The following is a 21,120-nucleotide window of genomic DNA, read 5'->3' as shown; positions in this document are numbered from 1 at the left end:
TAGACCATTAACATTGATGGTTATAACTGATATGTATTGACTTATCATTGTCATAACTTTTTCTTTTTGTTGGATTCTCCTCCTTTGCGTTTAATTTCTTGTTGCACCTGATGGATTCATTCTGCTGGGCTTCCTGAGGTTGTGATCCTTGTTGCCTTTTCCTAGGATATTGTCTAAAATTTTTTGGTGTACTGATTTGGTATTCATGAAGTTCCTAAGGTGCTCTTTGTCATGAAGGTATCTTTTTTGTTTTTTTCTTGTTTTTGGTACCAGGGATTGAATTCAGGACCTTGTGCTTTCAAAGAAGGCAGCAGAACCACTGAGCTAAATCTCCGGCCCTGTGAAGGTATCTTATTTCACCATCAATTTTGAAAGATAGTTTTACAGGGTACATCAATCTAGGTTGGAGGTTGTTTTCCTTTAGGGTTTGCAGTACGTCACTCCAAGCTCTTCTTGCCTTGAGGGTTTCTGTTGAGAAGTCTGCTGTGATTCTGATGGACTTTCCTTTGTATGTGATTTGTTTCTTTTCTCTAATTGCTTATAGAACTTTGTTCTTGTGTTGGGTTTCTGGAATCTTAACTATTATATGCCTATGTGTAGATTTCTTTTTGATCAAGGCTAGTTGGAGTTCTATATGCCTCACTTATCTGTATGTCAAGTTCTTTTCCCCTGCTTGGGAAGATTTCTGCCATTACTTCTGTGAACAGTTTTTTTTATGTCATCTGCTCTCTCTCCTGTTTCTTCATTGACTCCAATCAGTCTTATGTTATTCTTCTTTGCATCGTCTAGCAGCTGCTGGATTGATTTCTTGTGGTCCTTTAGAATTTTAAAGCAATTTTTCTTTTCCTGGTTACTAATTGCAATCTTATCTTCTATATCTGAAATTCTGTCCTCATATTGGCTCATTCTGCTGCATAGACTTTCAATGGAGTTTTTCATGTCCTGGAAATCTGTTTGCATCTGTTTTATGGATTCCATTTGTTTCCTATGTTGGGATTCCATCATGTTCCTCAGGTCCTCTATTTTTTTTATCTGTGTCCTCTCTAGATTTTTAATCACGTTTTGCACTATGGGTACAATCTCTGCTGTTATCTGAGAAGTTATTTCTGATTTCATTTTTTCCAGATCCTCTTTTGTTGCTAGTGTAGGGAGTCCAGGTGGTTGAGTATCAGAGTGTTCCATCTCGTTTCCCTTTGGGGTGGCTGTAGGTGATCTGGAAGTCTGGTTTTGAGGCTTGTTTATGTGTCTTCTCATTTCCATGGTGAAGTGGGGGGTGCTGCTGGTGCCTGTGCAGCTTACCTCCTTTGTGCTGGGAGTGGTGGTATGTTGGCCCAGAAGCCTCCTACTCTGCACTGGGAGCTGAGGCATGTTGACCCGGAAGCCTCCTCTGCGCTGGGAGCAGTGGTACATTGGCCTGGAAGCTCCTACTCTGCAGTGGGAGAGGTGGCACATCGATCCAGAAGCCTCCTCCTCTGTGCTGGGAGCTGTGGCACAACAACCTAGAAGTCTCATCTGTGTTCTCAAACATTTTTTTTTAAATGCTGGAGATGTTGCCCAGTGCAAAGGCTTTGAGTTCAATTCCCAGTACTACCAAAAAAAGAGTTGGGAAAAGATAGGACAACAGCCAGACAAAAATGCTTGGTTCACCTCTTCTCAGCATATACTTATGCTTGATTTAGAACCATTTTGACTCAAATGGAGAGTTCATTGAGGAAGGAACCAAAAGCTGAAGTTGTAAAAGTGGGTAAGGGTCCAACTTCACACTAGCCAGAATCTAGGTGAGGGGGTGGAATTCTACCTTGAACATAAAAGCTTATGAACAGAAGCATGTGAGGACAACAAACATCTCTACTAAAGTAACCTTGTCATCTGGAACAATGAAAATCTACCAAGTTTTAAACTTGTATTTGTTGATTTACTGTAGCCATCTCTTACAAACATGACATAGCTGTATCAATCAAATTTCATTTGAAATACAAGGGGATTACCTTTGACACATTAAGAAAACTTATGTGGTAACTATTAAATCAATTAGAACAGTACCTTTCTCCACCACAGCAGTCGATGACGCAACCAGAAATCAAGCCACTGGCTTGAAGTTCTTGAAGAAGTAAACCATACCAATGAAGCTTCAGTCTTCTCACCAATTCTTCAAACAGCAAAAATATCAAAGTTAGCTCATCTGAAAACTATAAAATCTGTCCCAAAAGACTGGTCTTAACTATTAAAATACGAGGCCAAGTTAATTGTCACATTTTATACCTTTCAACACCATTAGGTATCTGCTCAGTATCAGAAACAGGATAAAAACACACTCCAATCTGAGCAAGGCCATATGGAAGCTTCTTGTTTACCAGATCCAGGCAGTTAACATAGTGCTCCAAGGCACCTGTTAAAAGACAAATCCATCACTTTATAAATCTATTCCACCAAACAAAACCATCTGTGTCAACCTATAGACAAATGAGTAGCATAACAATGTTAACACAGCAGTACAAGCAGCATGGAGCTAATATTATCCTAATTACCACTTAATCTAAGGTACTTTCTCAACTTTTTAGTTTGAAGATTTTCAAATCTACATGAAAGTTGAAGTAGTATAATACACTCCTTCACCAAGATTCATCAATTATCAACATTTGCCGTGTTTTCTTTTTTGTGTTGACTTCCAAACACTTCAGCATGCATCTCCTAAAACAAAAATATTCTCTGTATACCTTCATTGTACCATAAAGTTAACCATATCCCATTATATCACCTAACATATGGTTGATATTTTATTTGTTCCAATTGTCAACCAAAATTTTTTTTGCTCTTCTCTAATTAAGGTTTATATGCATTTTGATTAGTTCTCTTCAATAATTCTGAACATTTCCCCTGACTCTTTCCCTTCAACCCTGCTTCCAGTGACAATGGCTTTGGATTTGAGTCCAGGCTAGTCATAAATTATCTCACACTTGGGATTTATCTTATAATTTGAGTTAATTACTGTTAGCAGGAATACATTGTTGATATCTATATCTTACTGAATCATAACAAGAGAAATACAGTATCAAATTATCCCATTATTGACAAAAGCAAACTGATCATTTGGTTAAGGCAGTACAGGTAGTTGTGCTGTTGCTGCTGCACTGATATTATCAATTGATTAAAAATGTTTACCTTTCGTTTTGACTTTGGGGAAGAGCCAGAAGTTGTATGGTACCAGATCCGGTAAACAAAGTGGATGAAGACTAATCATATTTACCTGCCTGTCTTTCCATTGGATGATACTTGGCAGTAGCATTCACTGTATTTTTGATCACCTCTTGCAAAGACACTCATAAAAAAGGACTTCTAGAACTGCTTTGAAAAGTGGTAAGAATGATGGGATAAGTATGTTCAAAACAAGGGGAAGTATCTTGTTGGGTTTTTTTGTTTTATTTTTGTGGTATAGAACTCAGGACTGTGCGCTTGCAAGGCAGGCGGTGGCACCACTGAGCTAAATCCCTGGCCCAAGGGTATTTTGAATGAGACTAAGGCAATGTATTTTTTACTATAATTTTAAAAAAATTTAAGCATTCACCATATATTCTGATTAACCCTTGTAAATATCTATTCAACAATATCTTACTCCCCAAGATCTTTCACTCAATAACTTAGAATTTGTTGATGATATTTGTTTGAATCCATCATATTGGGGGCTACAAACTAAAATGGTGAATTTTTGAATCTACATTTCCTTCTGTATTTACTGCATACCTTCTGTAAAAACAAACTTTCTCTGTTTCTTCTTCTGTACCCCAGACTGTTATTTTTTAAATCACACTATGTACTCCAAGATTTTATTTTACTGTGTGTTTTGATCCACTGCCATCAGTATTTACTTTAATACTTAGTTTGTGCCAAATTTAGCCAGTGGCAGTACTCTTCAAGTCAGCATCTGTGTCCCATGGACATGATTCACTAATCTCCAAACAATTCTTTGCTTTCTAACCATTAAGTGTTCCAAACTCACCCCAGATCTGGAAATAGCCATTTCTCCAATGTTATGGCTTGTGTCCAGTTGTCCCCCCAACACCTCATGTGGTCATAGGTAGGGTTTTTTAGAGGTGGCTGGCTCTAGAGTGCATGATCCTGGAATTAGGTATGTAATACTGGGATCAAGGGTATGTGATTACTAAATTACTCCACTGATTGGTTTGCTATAGTTCCGGATGTGGATAATGGGAAGGCCCACCCTGGGTGTAAGTGCTACCCACCCTAAGTGCATGTATCCTGGGTAAGAAAAAGAAAGAGTTGCTGCCTCTTGCTGCTTCACTACTTAGTTGCTTCCTGCCTTCTGCCCACCATGAGCTGTTTCTTCTCTGCAACACCCCTTTGCCATGCCACCCTGCCTTAAAGGCAGTCAACTATGAACTGAAACCTCTACAAACTATGAGCTACAATAAACCTTTCCTCCTTTAACTTTGAGTGTTGGATATTTTGTCTCAGCAACAAAAGAAAAGTAACTAACACATTCAAGCACTGGTTCATTTTACCTAACTTATCTTCCAGCAAGTTTACTGTTTCTGTCTTGATATTTAGCTCTTTAATCCACTTTGATCTTAGTTTAGTGCATGGTGATAAGGTGTGGGTCTAGTTTTAATCTTTGGCAGGTTGAAATCCAGTTTTTCCAACACCATTTATTGAACAGGCTATCTTTTCTCCAATGAGGGTGATTGGCTCCTTTGTCAAAGATGAGGTGGCTGAGTATGTCTGGAGTTATTTCTGCATCTTCTAATCTAGTCCACTGATCCTCGGGTCTGTTTCTTTGCCAGTATCATGCTGTTTTTATCACAGTAGTTTTGTAGTATAGTTTCAAGTTGGGGATTGTGATACCCCCAGCCATGTCTCTGTTGCCCAGAATTGCTTTTGCTATTCTAGGTTTCTTCTGCTTCCAAATGAATTTTTGGATTGTTTTCTCTAGTTCTCTGAAGTATATTGTTGGAATTTCAATCAGTATTACATTAAATCTATATAGTAGTTTTGGAAGTATGGCCATTTTCACTATATTGATTCTTCCTACCCAGGAACAAGGGATATCTTTCCATTTTCTTATATCCTCTTCGATCTCCTTCAGAGTGTTGCAGTTTTCAGTGTAGAGGTCTTTTGCTTCCTTTGTTAGGTTGATTCCTAGATATTTCATTTTTTTAGATGCTATTGTAAAAGGAATTATTTCCCAAATTTCTGTTTCAATGGGTCTACTATTTGCGTATAAGGCCATTGTTTTTTGAGTGTTGACTTATATCCAGCTACTCTACTGAATCTGTCAATTAGGTCTAGAAGGCTTTTGACTGAGATTTTTGGGTCCTCTACGTAAAGTATCATATCATCAGCAAATAACGACAGTTTCACTTCTTCCTTTCCTGTCTTTATTCCTTTTATTTCTTTCTCTTGTCTAATTGCTATGGCTAATGTTTCCAGAACAATATTGAACAGGAGAAGTGAAAGTGGGCATCCTTGCCTTGTTCCTGATTTTAGCGTGAAAGTTTTCAGTTTCTGACCATTTAGTATGATGTTGGCTGTTGGTTTTTCATAGATAGCAGCCTTAATCAGGTTGAGATAAAGACCTTCTATTCCAATTTTCTGTAGCATTTTTATCATGAATGGGTGCTGGATTTTGTTAAATGCCTTTTCTGCATCTATTGAGATGATCATATGGTTTTTGTCCTTGACTCTGTTAGCACTGGTTCATTTTTAAAAACCAAGTTCTGGGAACTAGGTGTGCTAACTGCTATTGAATGACATTGCTTCTATGCCGTTTCAATGAAAATAGTTAGGAAATTAAGTATTTTTTTTTAAAATCATGGATTCATACTGATATTACTAGTCACACTTGACATTAGTTTACCCTAGTCTTTTACATTTTTTAATCTTTTATAGTGAAAATCTTGATTCTAATAACATTAGCCTATTTGTTCTTACAATATACATGAAACAGTTTCAAAAGTCCAATATTTCTACTTAGAACAAAGAAAGTTCAAAATGTCTGTGGAGCCAGGCATGGTAGTACGTTCCTGTGATCCCAGTACTGGGGAAGATGAAGCAGTAGGATCACCATGAGATTGAGGCCAGCCTGGGCTACATAGCTGAGTAAAGGCCAGCCTGAACTACCTAGCGAGACCATTTCACTCCCCTTCCTGCCCCACTAAGTCTCATTGTTCTTTATGCACTTAGACTACATCCCAATGGATGATAGCATTGTGCTCTCTGATTTGGGTAGACTAGGTTGTAAATAATGAGAAAGGCCTAAAAATCTGTGTAAGACAAGAGCTACCTAAGCAGCAAGGAACTTGAGGGTCCAAGATCTAGAGCATGGAGAAGAAAGGTAAACTCAACATCTAATGCTACTTTTTAAATTCTCAGGTGAAAGAGCTGAGAAGCTGAAATGCTAAGCTCAGCTTCCTACTATATGCTGAGACTGAGATTTACACAAATTTTACTTCCTGGACCACCAAGAAAAGTGGCCCTGGTAAATACACCAGGCTTTCATTGGGGACACTTAGAAGGTTACACTCAAAAAGAGGATAGAGATGAAGTGAAAAGAATGAAGCCCAACTTCTAACCAGCCTAGTCCCAGATTATCAAGAAGATATGCCCCCAAGGCCGGGGATTTAGCTCAGTGGTTTTGCCGCCTGCTGCGCAAGTGCAAGGACCCAAGTTTGATCCCCAATACCAAAAAAAAAAAAAAAAAAAGATATGCCCCCACCCTAGCTTCCTACCAGAACCAAAAGTCCTCTCAGGAAGAATAAATCATTGCTTAACAGAGTAGGTGTATCTAACCTGTGGCCCACAAGCTGGACATAGCTGACCAAAAGCTTCAGTTTATTTCTTCAACATTTTATACATAAATTATCTAGGATGTAAAAGAAAAGCCCAAATGACCAAAAGTCCACAGGAAAATAGAGAGTAGAAACAGATATATATGTATTATTAGACATGGACTTTAAAAGGTGATTTATGTATTCAAGTAAGTTGATCACAAAATAAAGGAAAGATCTAAAGTGTAATTAGTCACAGACAAAAGAATGATAATAGGGCGGTAACTACATTTGGAAACAGAATGGCTAGGAATTTTAAAAGAAAATTTAAAAGCTATTCATAAACAGGCTGTCACAACAGTTCAGACCGAGGACAAAAGAGAGCAAAAGCACTGGGAACAAAAGAAGAGGCAAATTGGGTAATTCTAAGCTAAAAACACCAAACAGCCAAAAGATTTGGAAAGTACATGGATTTAAGTTTCCTAAAGGCAAGAAAATGTCTGGCACATACAACACATGCTTCGTCTAAGAAAACTAAGTCTCATTTTCTAAGTTTGTGACTTAGATAATGTTAGATTTCATCTAACAGAGATTAGAAAGAGAAGACTAATTTGCTTGAGGATATGATAAATGTGCAGTGATTTAATGCCCCCAAAGTAAAGCCATCATGAAATAAAGTACTACAAAATTATCACATTGATCACCAGCTTTTTTTAGTTTGTTTTATTTCTTAAGGAAATCTTTAAAAGGCTACTATAGTACAGGCACTAATTTTCACAACCATGGATATTGAGAATATTTAAAATTACTCCATAGTTCCAAAATGGGAAGGGCAGAATTTCTCCAAGATGATCAGTGCAGGACAAGGATGTTCAATCTCGCTATATTCAATGCAGTTCTTGAAATTCTAGCTAGACCAACTAGGCAAGAGAAAGAAAAAAAAGGGATATAAATAGGAAAGGGAGAAGACAAATTATCCTTGTTTGCAGACTCTAGATTCTGCCAAAAGACTTTTAGAGCTGATAAATTCAGCAAAGTAACAGGATATAAATTCAACATTAAGAAAAAATAGCTCTTTTACACATCACTAATGAATTAGTTGAGAAAGAAATCAGGAAAAGCATTCCATTCACAATAGCTTCAAATAAAATACCTGCTAATCTATCTAACCAAAGAGGTAAAAGACCTCTACAAAGAAAATTTCAGAACACTGAAGAAAGAAATTGAAGAAGACACGAGAAGATGGAAAGACTCCTATTCACAGATTGACAGAATTCATATTATTAAAATGGTCATATTACCAAAAGTGATCTACAGCTTCAATGCTATCTCCATCAAAATACCAATGACATTCTTACAGGAAAAGAGAAAATAATCCTAAAATTTGTATGGAAACACAAAAGACCCAGAATAGCCAAAGCAAACCTAAAAGCAGGGCTGGGGATGTAGCTCAGTGGCAGTGCACCTGTCTGGCAAGGGCAAGGTCCTGAGTTCGATCCCTGTACTGCAAAAACAAAAACAAACAAACAAACAAACCCCAAAAACAAAAAAACTGAAGGGCAAGGCTGATCAAAATATCTGATTTCAGCTGGGTGTGGTAGCACACACCTATAATCCTACCACTCTGGGAAGATGAGGCAGGAGGACCACAAGTTTAAACCCGTGTAAGTTAGTCTCTCAAAATAAAACTAAGAAAGGGATGTACTGCAGTGTGAAGGCCCTGAGTTCAATCTCTAGTACTAGAAAGAAAAAAAAAAGGAGTTTGAATTATATTACAAAGTCATAGTAACAAAAATAGCATGGTACTGGCACAACAATGGACACATAGACCAATGGTACAGAATAGAGGTCACAGAAACAAACCCATGGCAATTACAGCCATCTGATTCTGGACACAGGAGCCAAAAATAACACATGGTACAGGGCATGGCGATGGTGCACACTTGTAATTCTACCACTTGGGAGGCTGAGGCAGGAGGATTGCTTCGAGTTCGAGGCCAGCCTGGGCTACAAGTGAGCTCAAGGTCAGTTTGAACCACACGGTCAGACCCTGTCTCAAAAAACCAAATCAGGGCCAGGGATTTAACTTAGTGGTGCTGCCACCTGCCTCGAAAGTGCAAGGTCCCAAGTTCAATCCCCGGTACCAAAAAAAAAAAATCAAACCAAACAAAAACAAAAGCACAAATGGTGCTGGAAAAACTAGATTTGGATATCCACTTGCAGAAGCCTGAAACTATAGCCCTCTTACCCTGTACAAAAATCAATTCAAAATGGATCAAAAGCCTAGCTATAGCCGAGGATTTAGCTCAGTGGTTCCACTGCCTGCCTCACAAATGCAAGGACCTGAGTTCCATCCCCCGTACCAAAAAAAAAAAAAAAAAAAGCCTAGCTATAAAGAACCTGAAACTTTGAAACTGCTTGAAGAATACACAGGGGAAATACAAAGTCATAGGCACAGGCAAAGACTGCCTGAATAGGACTCCAATAGCATGAGAAGTACTAGCAAGAATCAACAAATGGGACTACATCAAATTAAGTTTTTCTGCACAGCAAGGGAAACAATGAACAAAGTAAAGAGATAGCCTAGAGAATAGGAGAAAAATCTTCACTAGCTACTCTTTTGATAGAGGATTAATATCTTGAATATATAAAGAACTCTAAAACACAACACCAAAAACTCAAATAGCCCAATGAATTGAACAGTACTTAAAGAAATAGGAATGGCCAGTACCTGTATATGAAAAAATCCTCAATATCTTCAGCCATTAGGGACATGCAAATCAAAACCACATTGAGAGTCTCATCTCACCCCAGTCTGAGTGGCTATTGTCAAGAATACAAAAAAACAATAAACGTTGGCAAGGATTGGGAGGAACACTTCTACATTGCTGGTAGGAGTGTAAATTTGTACAGTCACTATGGCAATCGTTATGGAGGTCCCTCAGAAAACTAAAAACACAGCTGGATGTGGTGGCACATGCCTGTAATTCTAACTCTTGGAAGGCTGAGGCAGGATTGCTGCAACTGGAAGGCCAGCCAATGATAGTGAGACTGTGTTTCAAAAAACCAAACCAAATTAAACAAAATCAAAAATAGCTAAAAATAAAGCTACCATTTGATCCAGTTATACCACATCCTGGTATACACTCAAAAGAATTAAAGTTAGTACACTATAAGGATACCTGCACACCTATGTTTACTGTGGCACAATTCACAATACCCAGTTATGGTACCAGCCTAGGTGTTCATGAAGAGAGAACTACAAAAAGAAAATGTGGTATATACACATAATGGGGTATTATCCAGCCATAAATAATGAAATTTTGCCATTTACAGAAAAATGGATAGACCTTGAGATCATCATGTTGAGTGAAATAAGCCAGGCTCAGAAAGACAAATATGTCATGTTCTTCCCAATATGTGAATCTAAAAGACGACAAGAGGGCCAGGGATTTAGCTCAGTGGCCATGCCCTGCCTCCCAAGCAGCAACGTCCTGAGTTCGATCCCCGATAACACACACACACACACACACACACACACACACACACACACACACACACACAAAGACAAGAAAGTAGAATGGAGATCATTATTAGATAAGAGGAAAGGAATAAGGAGGGGAATGGTGAAAGAGTGGGTAATGAGGGGATGCATATGATCAAAGTACATTATACCACTGAAACCCCTCAAAAATGTGAAACTAAGCCAGGCGTGGTGGTGCACGCCTGTAACTCCAGCATTTTCGAGGCTGAGGCAGGAGGACTGCATCAGGTTTGAAGCCAGTCTGGGTTATTTCGTGATTTCAAGGTTCGCTGAACTACATAGCAAGACCCTGTCAGGAAATAACAGAGAACAAAAAAGTGAAACTAGGCAGGAAGGCAGGGCAAAAGGGCGATGAAAATGATTAAAGTATATTATATGCATGTATGAATCTGCGAAAATGAAACCCATTAACCTGTAGAACCAATATGCACTGATAAAAAAATGAAAAAATTTTAAAAATGGTGTTGTTAAAAAAAATCGCCTTCAAAAAGACGAGAACCAGGTAACTTTCCTTGCGTGGGAATTAAGGGCCAGCTGCAATTCCCAAACTTGGGTGAGCTTGCGTTTCCACCCCAAACCTGTTTTGAAGCATGAAATCGTGAGGAATCATACCGTGAAGAAGATTCTCCCGTAGTTTCCCAGAAGTTTTTAATACGTTCTCAAGAAACGCTACTAGCCGTTTCTTACTCAGCTCTTTGTCTTGCAAAATTTCGCGTAGAGCTTCTGCAGAAACTAACCTGAAGGCCCTGTCCTCGGGAAGCGAAGGGCCTGGGCCGTGGTGCAGGGCGCCCACCGCGAAAACCTGCTCCCTGCACAAGACCACGGAGGACCACCATTGTGCGGCCAGATTCTTCCGCAACTCTACCCCCAGAGGTCCAAAGCCGGGGTGGCACCCGCTCAGAAGAGAATCTCGGCTAAGCTGCTTCTTGGTTCCGCTAAGAAAATGCCTTCTCTGACAGACCTCTAGCAGCGCCTCGCTGCCCTCTGTCGGCTCGCTCTCCGGGGGAAGCTCCATGTGGGACCTCAGGTCTCCTCCGAGGGTCTTACTCCTTTCCGTCAACGGGTCAGGCTGCCCCCCATCTATTCGACCCCCGCACCCAGACAACAGACGTCTGCAAACTTTGTGGCAGGCCCTGACCGCCGCATTACAGCGCATCTCTTTCAGGAGTTAAAGAACACCATGCTCTGTCCAATAAACCGCAACCACCATAGCGGTGACAGGAGCCCACGGCGCAGGCGTGACGGAAGTGAGCGCTTGCTCAGCCGGCCCCGCCCCCGGAAGCGAGTCACAGCTTCCCGGCAAGCTCCCCCTCTGGCTTGTTGCAAGCATGTTGGGCAGACGCTGTTAACGATGGGTTCCCCGCCCCCCTCCCAAGACTAGCAGTTGTTCGTGTTCAGCAGGTCCCCATCCTCCTACCCACCGCCGTCCAACTGCTGATCTTCTGGTCTTTCACCATCAGCACCCATAAAGGTTATTCCCACCTACTTTCCAATAGTGCTGTACCTACTGTTCTATTATCTTCAAACCGAAAATACTTTCTGCAAATAAGTTCAGGACCCGCACAGTAAGCTACATCTCCAGAATTTTTTGAGTCTTAGGTTACCCAGACAGGTCTCCAAGTCCCCATTTAATTACAAGTCCCCAGTCTTAGGGATCTACAAGAACGAAATTTGGTTCTAACTTCAGGTGGATGCCTGTTCCCAAGGGTGCACTTTTAACTTACTGTAGTTCCAAAAGGTTAGTTCTCTACCCATCCACATCCCTGAGTGCAAAGGTACCCCTCATGTACACCCAACTTCTACCATAGGACCCCTTCCCTGGGTTCGTGAAATCAGTGAAACCTGCCACTGTTAAGACTAGCAGGGTTGACAACTTTACATTCTCCATTTAGATGGTAAGATTTCACCGGAAAAGTACAGCCAAAGGGAATAAAACAGTCGATACCAAAGCCCATGTTACCAAATAGCTGCCCTCAACACGGTTATGGGTACTTTTAAAAAGGCCCAGTAAAATGAGCAGGTTCAGTTAATGTGGAGTTAAAATATTTGAGTTGGTAAGGTGTATAACAGGATCAGTAGACAATTCATAAGGGACATGCAGTGGTGGCGATTATTGTAATCAAGCACAAAGCTCATACCAAGTGTTTACACTCAAAACTCCTACCAGGAAAGAGGCCTTTACGCAAATAAAGAAAGGAGAGAATGGGAGAAAAATCACATTTATTAGTTAAAGACAACCACAGGCTGGACACAACACACATGCTAAAAAGTGGACTGTCTTTTAAAACTTCAAAGTTAAATAGGTAAATGGTTCCTTCCCCCCACAGCCCACAGTCATTTCCATGTTTACAAATTAGAAGGCTCATGTTGACATTAAACAGTAAAATATGTAATAAAAGCTCCAACCTATTCCAAAAGCTTTTTCTAAGTTAAAAAATCATGAATATGACTAACCATATGCCATTGAAAACCACTCAGTTTTCTGAATCAGTTTTCAATATTAGTAGTACTAGAAATACCACTCCCCATCCCAGCATATTGTTTTACATTTTAGAGGTAAGGCATTAATTAAAATCAAAGCCTGTTCAGTTACCAATTTAATGAAGCCTCTTGGAAGACCCCCTTTCCCGGTAAAACACACCAGATTGCCTGAGAAGACATTCAGGCCTACTTCTTAGCCACTGCTGAAATAAATTACAAGGGCTGGTGAGCCAAAGTTAAATCTAAAGCTACTCCCTATCGTTCTAGCAATGAACTTACATTGAACCTAACAAAGACCTGTACTGTATTCACTGGTTTTGGTTATAACTTCCTGATCAACCATTCTGATGAGGTTTTTTTCCCTTGTATTTTGAGTATAAATATACCTTACAGTTAAGTTTGAAGACCCCTAGAATTCCCTGAATTATTGTAAAGACATTCATGACTCCCAAAATGACTAGTTAAGAGCTCCAGAAAGTCTAAGACTAGATCTGTAAGCAACCTGCACTGAGGACACTGCAAATTCAATTCATAAGAGACTCAAACTTAGCTCTTGGCCTAAATCAAGTCTTCCAGCTTTGTTCATTTTGGTAATCCACAACATAGCTAAAAGCGTTGAGTATAATCTTTTGAAAAAGCTATTTGAAGTTCCTTAAACTGTAATTTTTAAGAGGAACAGTCATCCATGTTGTTCTCACCCTACACAGCTGATATTACTCCCTATTACACCTTAGTAGTTTTCATCTAACTTTTCTAATAAGGAAAATAGGCTATTAAAATAAACGTCCCTGATGTTGGAAGTGGAGAAAAGCTTTTGTGTAATTTGGGCTAGAGAAAAATTTACCTAGATCAAGTTCAATTCTTGCAAAATGAAGATTTTTTGAAAGGGCCTTGATACCCTACCAAGAATGGCAAGAAGCAGTCACTGTATGATTAAAATGAAAAACCCACACCATCTAAGCAAAGTTTTACAGACATCATATATGTAAAATAAAGTACAATTTCCACTAAGTCAGTCTTCAAATATCTTTTATTGGAAGGCCATGCATTGCCTTCATTTATTGTATTTCAAATCACTGTACAGTTACTTTTGTGAAAACACTGCCTGCATTGTCTAGTACAAAAAAAACCTAAAAATTGTTTTAGGAATGTAGAGAAATATCCAACTTAAATAGCGAAAAAGTGCACCATAATTACTGCTGCACTGCAGTCATTTCTGCATTTCCCATGTTTCTTAAATAACTATCTTGTCTGATAACACACAATATAAAGAGCAATTATGAAAAACAGACATTTACATATACTTCTAAAGTCTTATTGAGAATATCCTGTTGGCATTGGATAGCCAATCATAGGTGCAGCTGCAGTAGCAGGATATGCATATGCCTGTTGATTCATACCATTGTGCATATTTGCCACATTACTTCCATACTGCTGAGTGCTATCATAACCATTCTGGTAAGTCCCTGTTGGATTACCAGTCCTAAAACTGGTCTGTATACCAGCAGACACAAAATTACTTCCAAAGCTCCCATTGGTGTAATTTGCAGCAGCACTGTAAACACCATTCTGAGTTTTTGCCCCGAAATCTCTCTTAAGCAGACTAGAGTAACCTCTGTCGTAATTTTCCCTGTCTCTAAAGGTATTAAATCCTCCCCTTTTGCCCGCAGAGTATCTGTCCCGGCGGTCATCCTTCATGCCTCCTCTACCCCTGGAACGACCTGTTAAGAAAACAATCGCAAACTGATCAATTAAATCTATGGCACAAATCATCACTAACTGAAGAAAATGGGTAATTTTATTTATTCTAGGTTTGATGCATTTTTATCATTTCTCAAATTCACGCTTCTGAAGATTCTACTCACTCTCCAATCCCATTTAAATGGATTTGTAGGCAATGCTGCAATCCCAAAAACCAACATTTTTATCAAAGCCTAGTCTTACCTGAACCTCTGTCTTCAACCAACTGAAGCAACTTGGGATTAATTGCCTGATTAGCTTCACGAAGCACAGAGATAAGGTCGCTCACTTGCTTTATGTTATTAGGTGTAAAGAAAGTGTATGCTGTGCCTGTTTTGGTACTGCGAGCAGTTCTTCCAATTCGATGAATATAATCCTCTGAGGAGTTAGGGTAGTCATAATTGATGACAAATTTCACATCTTCCACATCTGTAAGGTGTTGCAGTGTGGCAAAATAGCAATGTACGGAGTTTTGCACACCACAACAGCCAGACCAAAAATAAAAAGTTAGACAATTGTATTCCCAAGAAGGTACGGGCTGCAAAAAATACAGTTAAAATGGTTATCCATTCCCTGTAGGAATACCATTGAGGTTGAAAAATAAAAAAAAGGGGGGGGGGAGAAAAAAAGAAAAAGCACATGTAATCTGTGTTAAGTCATTACCCACCCAGTGATACAGCCTGTTGAAAGGAATGTGTATTCTTCCTAGCAGATTCCCAAATCAACAAGTCCCCTTTACAGATCATCAAGTGACATCTGAATGCTTCTGAGCAGTAGGGCCACTTAAGTTTCACAGCAACCTCTTCATGTGCTCATTTGGAGGACCGTTAAATGTACAAGGTCCTTTGCATCACATACTCATCACAAGTTCAAAATTCTGGCCACACTGCTTGTCTTGCCAAGACCTTAAAACTGCAGCTGCAAGAAAAACATACCTGTCCCCCAAAAGTTGTTTTTATGCAGTGTCTCGTCTAGGCAAGCGCTTCCAAGAAGCCAGGATTCACTTGAGAATGTGTCTCTCTCTGGCAGGTCTCGACATGACGACTACTGTGTAGGCTGAGGGAGGAACTTTCAAAGCACTGCTTTTCCCACTGACTTAAGTGTGAGAAGTTGCTCCTGCTCTAGGTCTCATGTGCCAGTACTCACCAATTTGTAAAAGGCTTAGTACCTTTTAAAGCTGCTCTCTCCATTTCAAACTTGAACAAAAATTTCATTGAACATTGAAGTTTGGAAATATTTCTTCGACATTTCAGCAAACTCACTGAAACTCAAAGACCCACAGATCACAGTGAACAGTTTGAAACAATGCTGTACCATGGCAATCATGCAAAGCATGGGACAGAAGAAATACCACGGCAGTGAACTGTGAGGGTAACTTCCATTCCCCACCCCGGAGAGAACAGTTTATGGGGCAGAGATGGTATGTTCTGCCCTTTGAAGATTACTGGCACACGTTGAGCTTTTCACTTCTCTAATCGACTGGAAGCAGCCAGCCGATCACTAGTCCTCCATCCCCCTCGAGTCCTCCGATTGTCATGCCTAGGCCTTGCCACAAAGACTGCACCTTTATGCGAAAAAAACTTAGAAAAAATGCAGAGGTTAAAGAAAGCAATAAACTTTCTTTAAAAAACTACAGAGATCTTCTGGAAAACCAAGCCATGAATGCGAGTTTGTACTAACCTAGCCCTCTGGAGGCCACATCTGTAGCAATCAGAATAGGAGCTTTTCCATGTTTGAATTCTACAAAAGAAGATATACATACACATATTATGACCATTAACCTGAGCAGAAATCCCAAGTTAACAACAAAGTTTTTATTTTGTAGTACTTACCATTTAGAACCCAGTCACGTTCCTGTTGACTCTTGTCACCATGGATACCCATGGCAGGCCACCTAAATTAAAAGATTAGGAGACATATTTAGTGACCTGAGATACTCTGGTTTCTCTTAAAAAATCTTTATAAATCATATAAATCTTTCACCTCTTAAAACCTGAGATAAGACTATTAATTTCACCTGGAATGGCTTTACTTACAATATCATATGATCCCCTAAATGAAACTCATATTCACTGCTGCTGATCTAAGTTTCTTTGCCCTTTCCCAAATTCTTTCAATAGAGAAAGCTCACATACCCATCTCTCCTCATTTTTCTGGTTAGCTCATCACATCTTCTTTTTGTTTCAACAAAAACAATAGTTTTATTCTCCTTCTCACTCATGATCTCTTCCATTAGACGAATAAGCCTAGAAATATAAAAATTATGTATTTTAAAAGGAAACCCATAGTTATAGCTACAGTTATAGTCAAACTGACTTTTAAATCTTTCATCCCATTATCAGAAAGTTGCAGGAAACTTTTTCATGGTCCTGAGCATTGAACTCAAGTTTCTGGACTGGAGCTACAGCCTCAACCCACTTTGAGACACAATCTCGCTAAGCTGCCCAGCCTGGGCTGAAACTTGTGACCCCTTTCTGCCTCAGCCTCCCAGAGTGCTAGGACTACAGGCATGTGCCACTTCACCCAGCCCAAACTAATTTTAAATATATCCATTCATGTTATTCCAACCAACTTATAACAAACAGAACCTACGAAACAGTGACTCTTCCACTTGAGTATAAGTAGTAACATTCTTAAAAAGCTGTTAAGACTTGGGCTGGGGATTTAGCTCAGTGGTTTCGCTGCCTGCCTCAGAAGCGAAAGGTCCCAAGTTCCATCCCCAGTAACCCCACCCGCAGAGCTGTAAGACTTATAACTTACTTTTCATCCTTTTCCACGTCATGACATACATCCACAATCTGAAGAATGTTGTGGTTTGCGCTCAGTTCCAGTGCACCAATGTTTATATGAATATAATCTTTCAGGAAATCTTCAGCAAGCTGCCTTACTTCTTTTGGCCAAGTTGCACTCCACATTAAGGTTTGCCTATCAGGCTAAAAGATGGGGAGGAGTTAAACTACCTAGAATAAATTTAAAATGAGTTTGAAAAATGTAAGGGCACTTACTCTTATCTGATCCACAATCTTCCTTATTTGGGGTTCAAAGCCCATATCAAGCATTCTATCTGCTTCATCAAGGACAAGGTAGGTTGTTCTTCTCAGATTGGTTTTTCCACATTCTAAAAAGTCAATCAGTCTCCCAGGTGTTGCAATACAGATTTCCACACCTTCAAATAAATATACGTATGTAACTATAATATCTAGAACTTTTACTGCTATCAGTGACAAACAGAACCTTTTTAATTACATACACACCTCTCTCCAGATCACGTATCTGTGGTCCCTTGGGAGCTCCACCATAGATGCAAGTAGACTTTAAGCGACAAGCTCGACAGTATTCAGCAGCTACTTGCTGCACCTGCTGGGCCAGTTCCCGAGTTGGTGCCAGCACCAAACACTAAAGGAAGGGGAAACAACTTTTAGCACAAACCTAGACACCAGTTTTGCCTCTCTGGTGAATTTGTTTTTGGGGAGCAGGGGCTGCTGCTGTGGATTGAACCCAGGTGGGTTAACTTTAAGTCACTGATTTTTACTGAGAGATCCTTCCCTTGCTTATGCTATACAATATTCAAAGCAGCCCCAGCTATACTGAGTAAGAATAACCTCTATATAAAAGCACCACAAACTATTAAAACTTTTGCTGTGTTCTACAAATCCCTGCAGTATGCTTCTGGTCATAAAACTTGAAAAAATATACTTACAATTGGCCCATCACCTCTCTCTAGGAATGGCTGATGATTGATGTGGACGATGGCAGGCAGCAAATACTATTGGGTAGAGAGAGGGACAAAACAAATCCTTCTAAACATTTTAAAATGTTTATCATTTTAAAATGCTGTTTTTATTCCCGTTCTTACCTTGACATTTATCACCCAGCAACTCAAGAATTAACAATGTGATTTAACTGAAACTTACAGACAATGTCTTCCCAGATCCAGTCTGGGCCACTCCAACCATATCCAATCCACTTAGAGCAACTGGCCATCCCTGAGCTTGAATAGCAGTGGGTTCAGTAAAGTTCTGCCTTGCAATCACATCCATGACATTTGCTGTAAACAGTAATAACACCTTAGTAAGTTTTTAATGCCAAGACAAAAAGAAACAGGAGAGGCCAGAACAGTAAATTAGCACTCACCAGGGAAGTTTGCTTCATAGAAATTCAAAACTGGCTTCGGACAGTTGTGACCTCTCACTGTAATTTCCTTGCTTCTTCTGTATGTCTCCACCTCTTGCTGCAAAACAAGTCACAGTAATTTTTGTGAATGTCATGATAACCTCCTCTATGCAACTTTAAACAGAACTTATTTTTAACTGTATCCATAGATGAAAACCTGTATATCTTAGAAGCCACCTATTCTACAACACTCAATCCCTTTAATAGAAAAACTCATTCATAGCCATTCTTCCAAGTTAGAAAAAGTTAACTACCAAAATAGTCATTTGCAAGATACCTGTCAGGATTCTGATTTACTAAAAGCCATTACTAAATTCTTGCCTGATGAACCCAAAATGAAATTACTCACTGCTGTGCGCCTAGCCAAATCTGGGTGTTCTTGATAAAAGTTCTTCTCGAATTTGGGTAGCTCATCAAGATTCCACTTCTTTTTAACTAGTTTCTCCCCAGGATTTCCAAATTTCTTTCCAGACAGGGGACCTGCTCTACTCCCTCCAAATCGAGGTGCACCAAACCTGAAATTAGACAAGGTTATTCACGTTTTTCAAACATCTACACATAGGTTTGTATACATACACATCTATATCACCTCTTGGCACCAGCTAAAGTAGACTTCTGAAAGTATACAACCTGAGTCCTTAAAGACAGTCATTCTGTCAACTGGCATATATCGTTTCTTACATCTCCAGTATACACTACTGGGGCCAAGCAAAAAGCCTGCGATTTATCATGTTGGAAAACTGGCTGCCCCAAAGCCCCAAGTTCAGATTACAATAGACAACAGCTTGCAGATACTACCTAGTCTTTCCCATGAGCTGAGGAATTAAGTAGCTAGGAGAACAAGAAGGGAGGAGCTTAACAGCGGTGTTATTTTTACGACTGTTTTCAAGCAAAAAGAACTAATGTAATGGATAACGGGACGACACAGGCAGTGAGGGCATCAGAAGCAGGAGGGCATTAACCAGCGCGCTCACGAAGGCGAATCGGGTTGGGGGAACCGCGTGTTAGCGCTCTCGATCAAGGTAAGAGAAATTATATAACGTTAGGAAAAAGAGAAGGAGGAGCCGGCGACTACCGGGGGAGGAGTCCCGGCCCGGGCGGAGTCGGCCGGGCGGCGTTCCCGCTGGGGCGGCGCTTCCCCCTTTGTCTTGCATTTCTCTCTGCGCCACATTTTCTCGACGCTGCCATTTTGAGCTCCTCCGCCGGGCGGGGTAACAAAGGCGCCGCCGCCATGTCCGAGGCCGGCATTTTGTAGCCGCGGCTCAGCCACACGGCCGATTCCGCCGGCGCCGGCCACCCTGCGACCCCCCCGATGGCCTCGAAGGTGGCTCCCCCACAGCTTCCGTACAATTCCCGGTGTCCCCAAAACACCTCCCGCAAAATTACACCCAACGACGGCTCCTCCGTCTGCCTCACAGCGTCGCGCTGCCCGCCCCTCGCAAGACACTCCTCCGGTTACCTCAACAATTGCCAAGCGGCCGAGGCCTAGATGGCACCTGCACGCCCACCCCCACACAAAAAGCGAGAATGAGGTAATAACACGTCCTTCCTAGCGGCTTTTATCTATCAAAATGGCGCAAAACCTTCGACTAGTCCCAAGAAAAGGCAAAAAAGACCGACTTCCCACCGCGACGCCCTCACCCGTCCTCCCATCCCCCACTGGCCAGGCCTGACAGGTCAGTTCCCACTCACCCTCGATCCCGGCCGCGGTCCCGGTCGCTCGAGTAACTCGACATGGCGTCAATGGTTGCGGTTGGCAGGGAACGAAGTGAAGAGAACTGGGTGCGACGAGTCGCTGGAAGTGGCCTCGGCGACGGCGAAGCCTTGTGGGGGCGGCAGCAGCGGAGGGACTGCGATGACGGAGCCGAAACTGCCCGACCAGAGACCGATAGAAATGAATGAGGTGCCGGCTCTGTGCCGGCAGCCGGTTTTATAGCCTGGACCGCCTCCTCCGCCGCTAAGAATGCTGGGAGCCGCTCTACGACCTAATCACCCCGCCCCCAGCGCAGAGGCCGCAACGCCCGCCGGCGTTCCGGAATCCGCCATCTTCTCGCCCCTCCCCCCCCCCCGGCGGCCTTTCCCTCAGACGCCCGTACCCCTATCGCTTCACGGCTGGGATCATCTACCACTGGGATGCCTCATTCTACTCTCTTAGTTTCACCTTTTTCTAGTCTTCCCACACCTCAAGTAAGCCACCTCGCCCATTTCCAGGCCCAGTCAGGCAATTAAATAGCCAGTAAATGCACTCTCCCCACCTTGGAGATGTTTACGTCTACAGAGCCTCCACGCCCATAACCAAATAAGACGAGAAGGCGGGGCCTGGCATTGTCACATGACTGTCCCCACCGGGGGAGAGGACCGCACTATTTCCTCATTTGGCGTTGGCGGAGGAATACATAA

The 21,120-nt window shown here is 41.1% G+C and overlaps 2 protein-coding genes across 15 annotated transcripts in view; both read right to left on the bottom strand.

The window, feature by feature from the left end:
- Positions 1-13,622, bottom strand: part of Polg2 (DNA polymerase gamma 2, accessory subunit) — a 66,697-nt gene extending 53,075 nt beyond the window's left edge. For all 10 annotated transcript variants that reach the window (XR_015450297.1, XR_002391080.2, XR_015450298.1 and 7 more), the window contains exons 1-3: positions 10,939-13,622; positions 2,263-2,389; positions 2,044-2,149 (exon numbers count right to left, since the gene is read on the bottom strand). Coding sequence is in view for 7 of the 10 variants with exons in the window: in XM_087208613.1 (XP_087064739.1) it covers positions 2,044-2,149; positions 2,263-2,389; positions 10,939-11,482 (777 nt within the window). In the remaining 3 variants the exon portion in view is untranslated. The remainder of the gene's footprint in view (positions 1-2,043; positions 2,150-2,262; positions 2,390-10,938) is intronic.
- A 197-nt stretch (positions 13,623-13,819) lies between these two features.
- Positions 13,820-21,120, bottom strand: part of Ddx5 (DEAD-box helicase 5) — a 7,550-nt gene continuing 249 nt past the window's right edge. Inside the window, exons 1-14 of one of the 5 annotated variants that reach the window (XM_004870241.4) lie at positions 20,976-20,996; positions 20,413-20,590; positions 19,070-19,235; positions 18,682-18,778; positions 18,462-18,595; positions 18,248-18,313; positions 17,802-17,943; positions 17,553-17,713; positions 17,308-17,480; positions 16,683-16,793; positions 16,380-16,441; positions 16,228-16,287; positions 14,752-14,976; positions 13,820-14,528 (exon numbers count right to left, since the gene is read on the bottom strand). In XM_004870241.4, the coding sequence (XP_004870298.1) occupies positions 14,122-14,528; positions 14,752-14,976; positions 16,228-16,287; positions 16,380-16,441; positions 16,683-16,793; positions 17,308-17,480; positions 17,553-17,713; positions 17,802-17,943; positions 18,248-18,313; positions 18,462-18,595; positions 18,682-18,778; positions 19,070-19,235; positions 20,413-20,456 (1,848 nt within the window). In that variant the 5' untranslated portion in view covers positions 20,457-20,590; positions 20,976-20,996 and the 3' untranslated portion in view covers positions 13,820-14,121. Of the gene's footprint in view, positions 14,529-14,751; positions 14,977-16,227; positions 16,288-16,379; positions 16,442-16,682; positions 16,794-17,307; positions 17,481-17,552; positions 17,714-17,801; positions 17,944-18,247; positions 18,314-18,461; positions 18,596-18,681; positions 18,779-19,069; positions 19,236-20,412; positions 20,626-20,816; positions 20,997-21,120 lie in introns of those variants that run through there. The other 4 variants (XM_087208609.1, XM_087208610.1, XM_004870239.4 and 1 more) reach the window with 4 other exon arrangements.

Source organism: Heterocephalus glaber, unplaced genomic scaffold (genome assembly GCF_053883595.1).
Source record: "Heterocephalus glaber isolate CG9 unplaced genomic scaffold, H.glaber_assembly_v1.0 deba00000937, whole genome shotgun sequence".
Lineage (NCBI taxonomy): Eukaryota > Metazoa > Chordata > Mammalia > Rodentia > Bathyergidae > Heterocephalus > Heterocephalus glaber.
The sequence above is the reverse complement of the archived record's forward strand: the minus strand, read 5'-3'. Positions and strand labels throughout refer to the sequence as shown.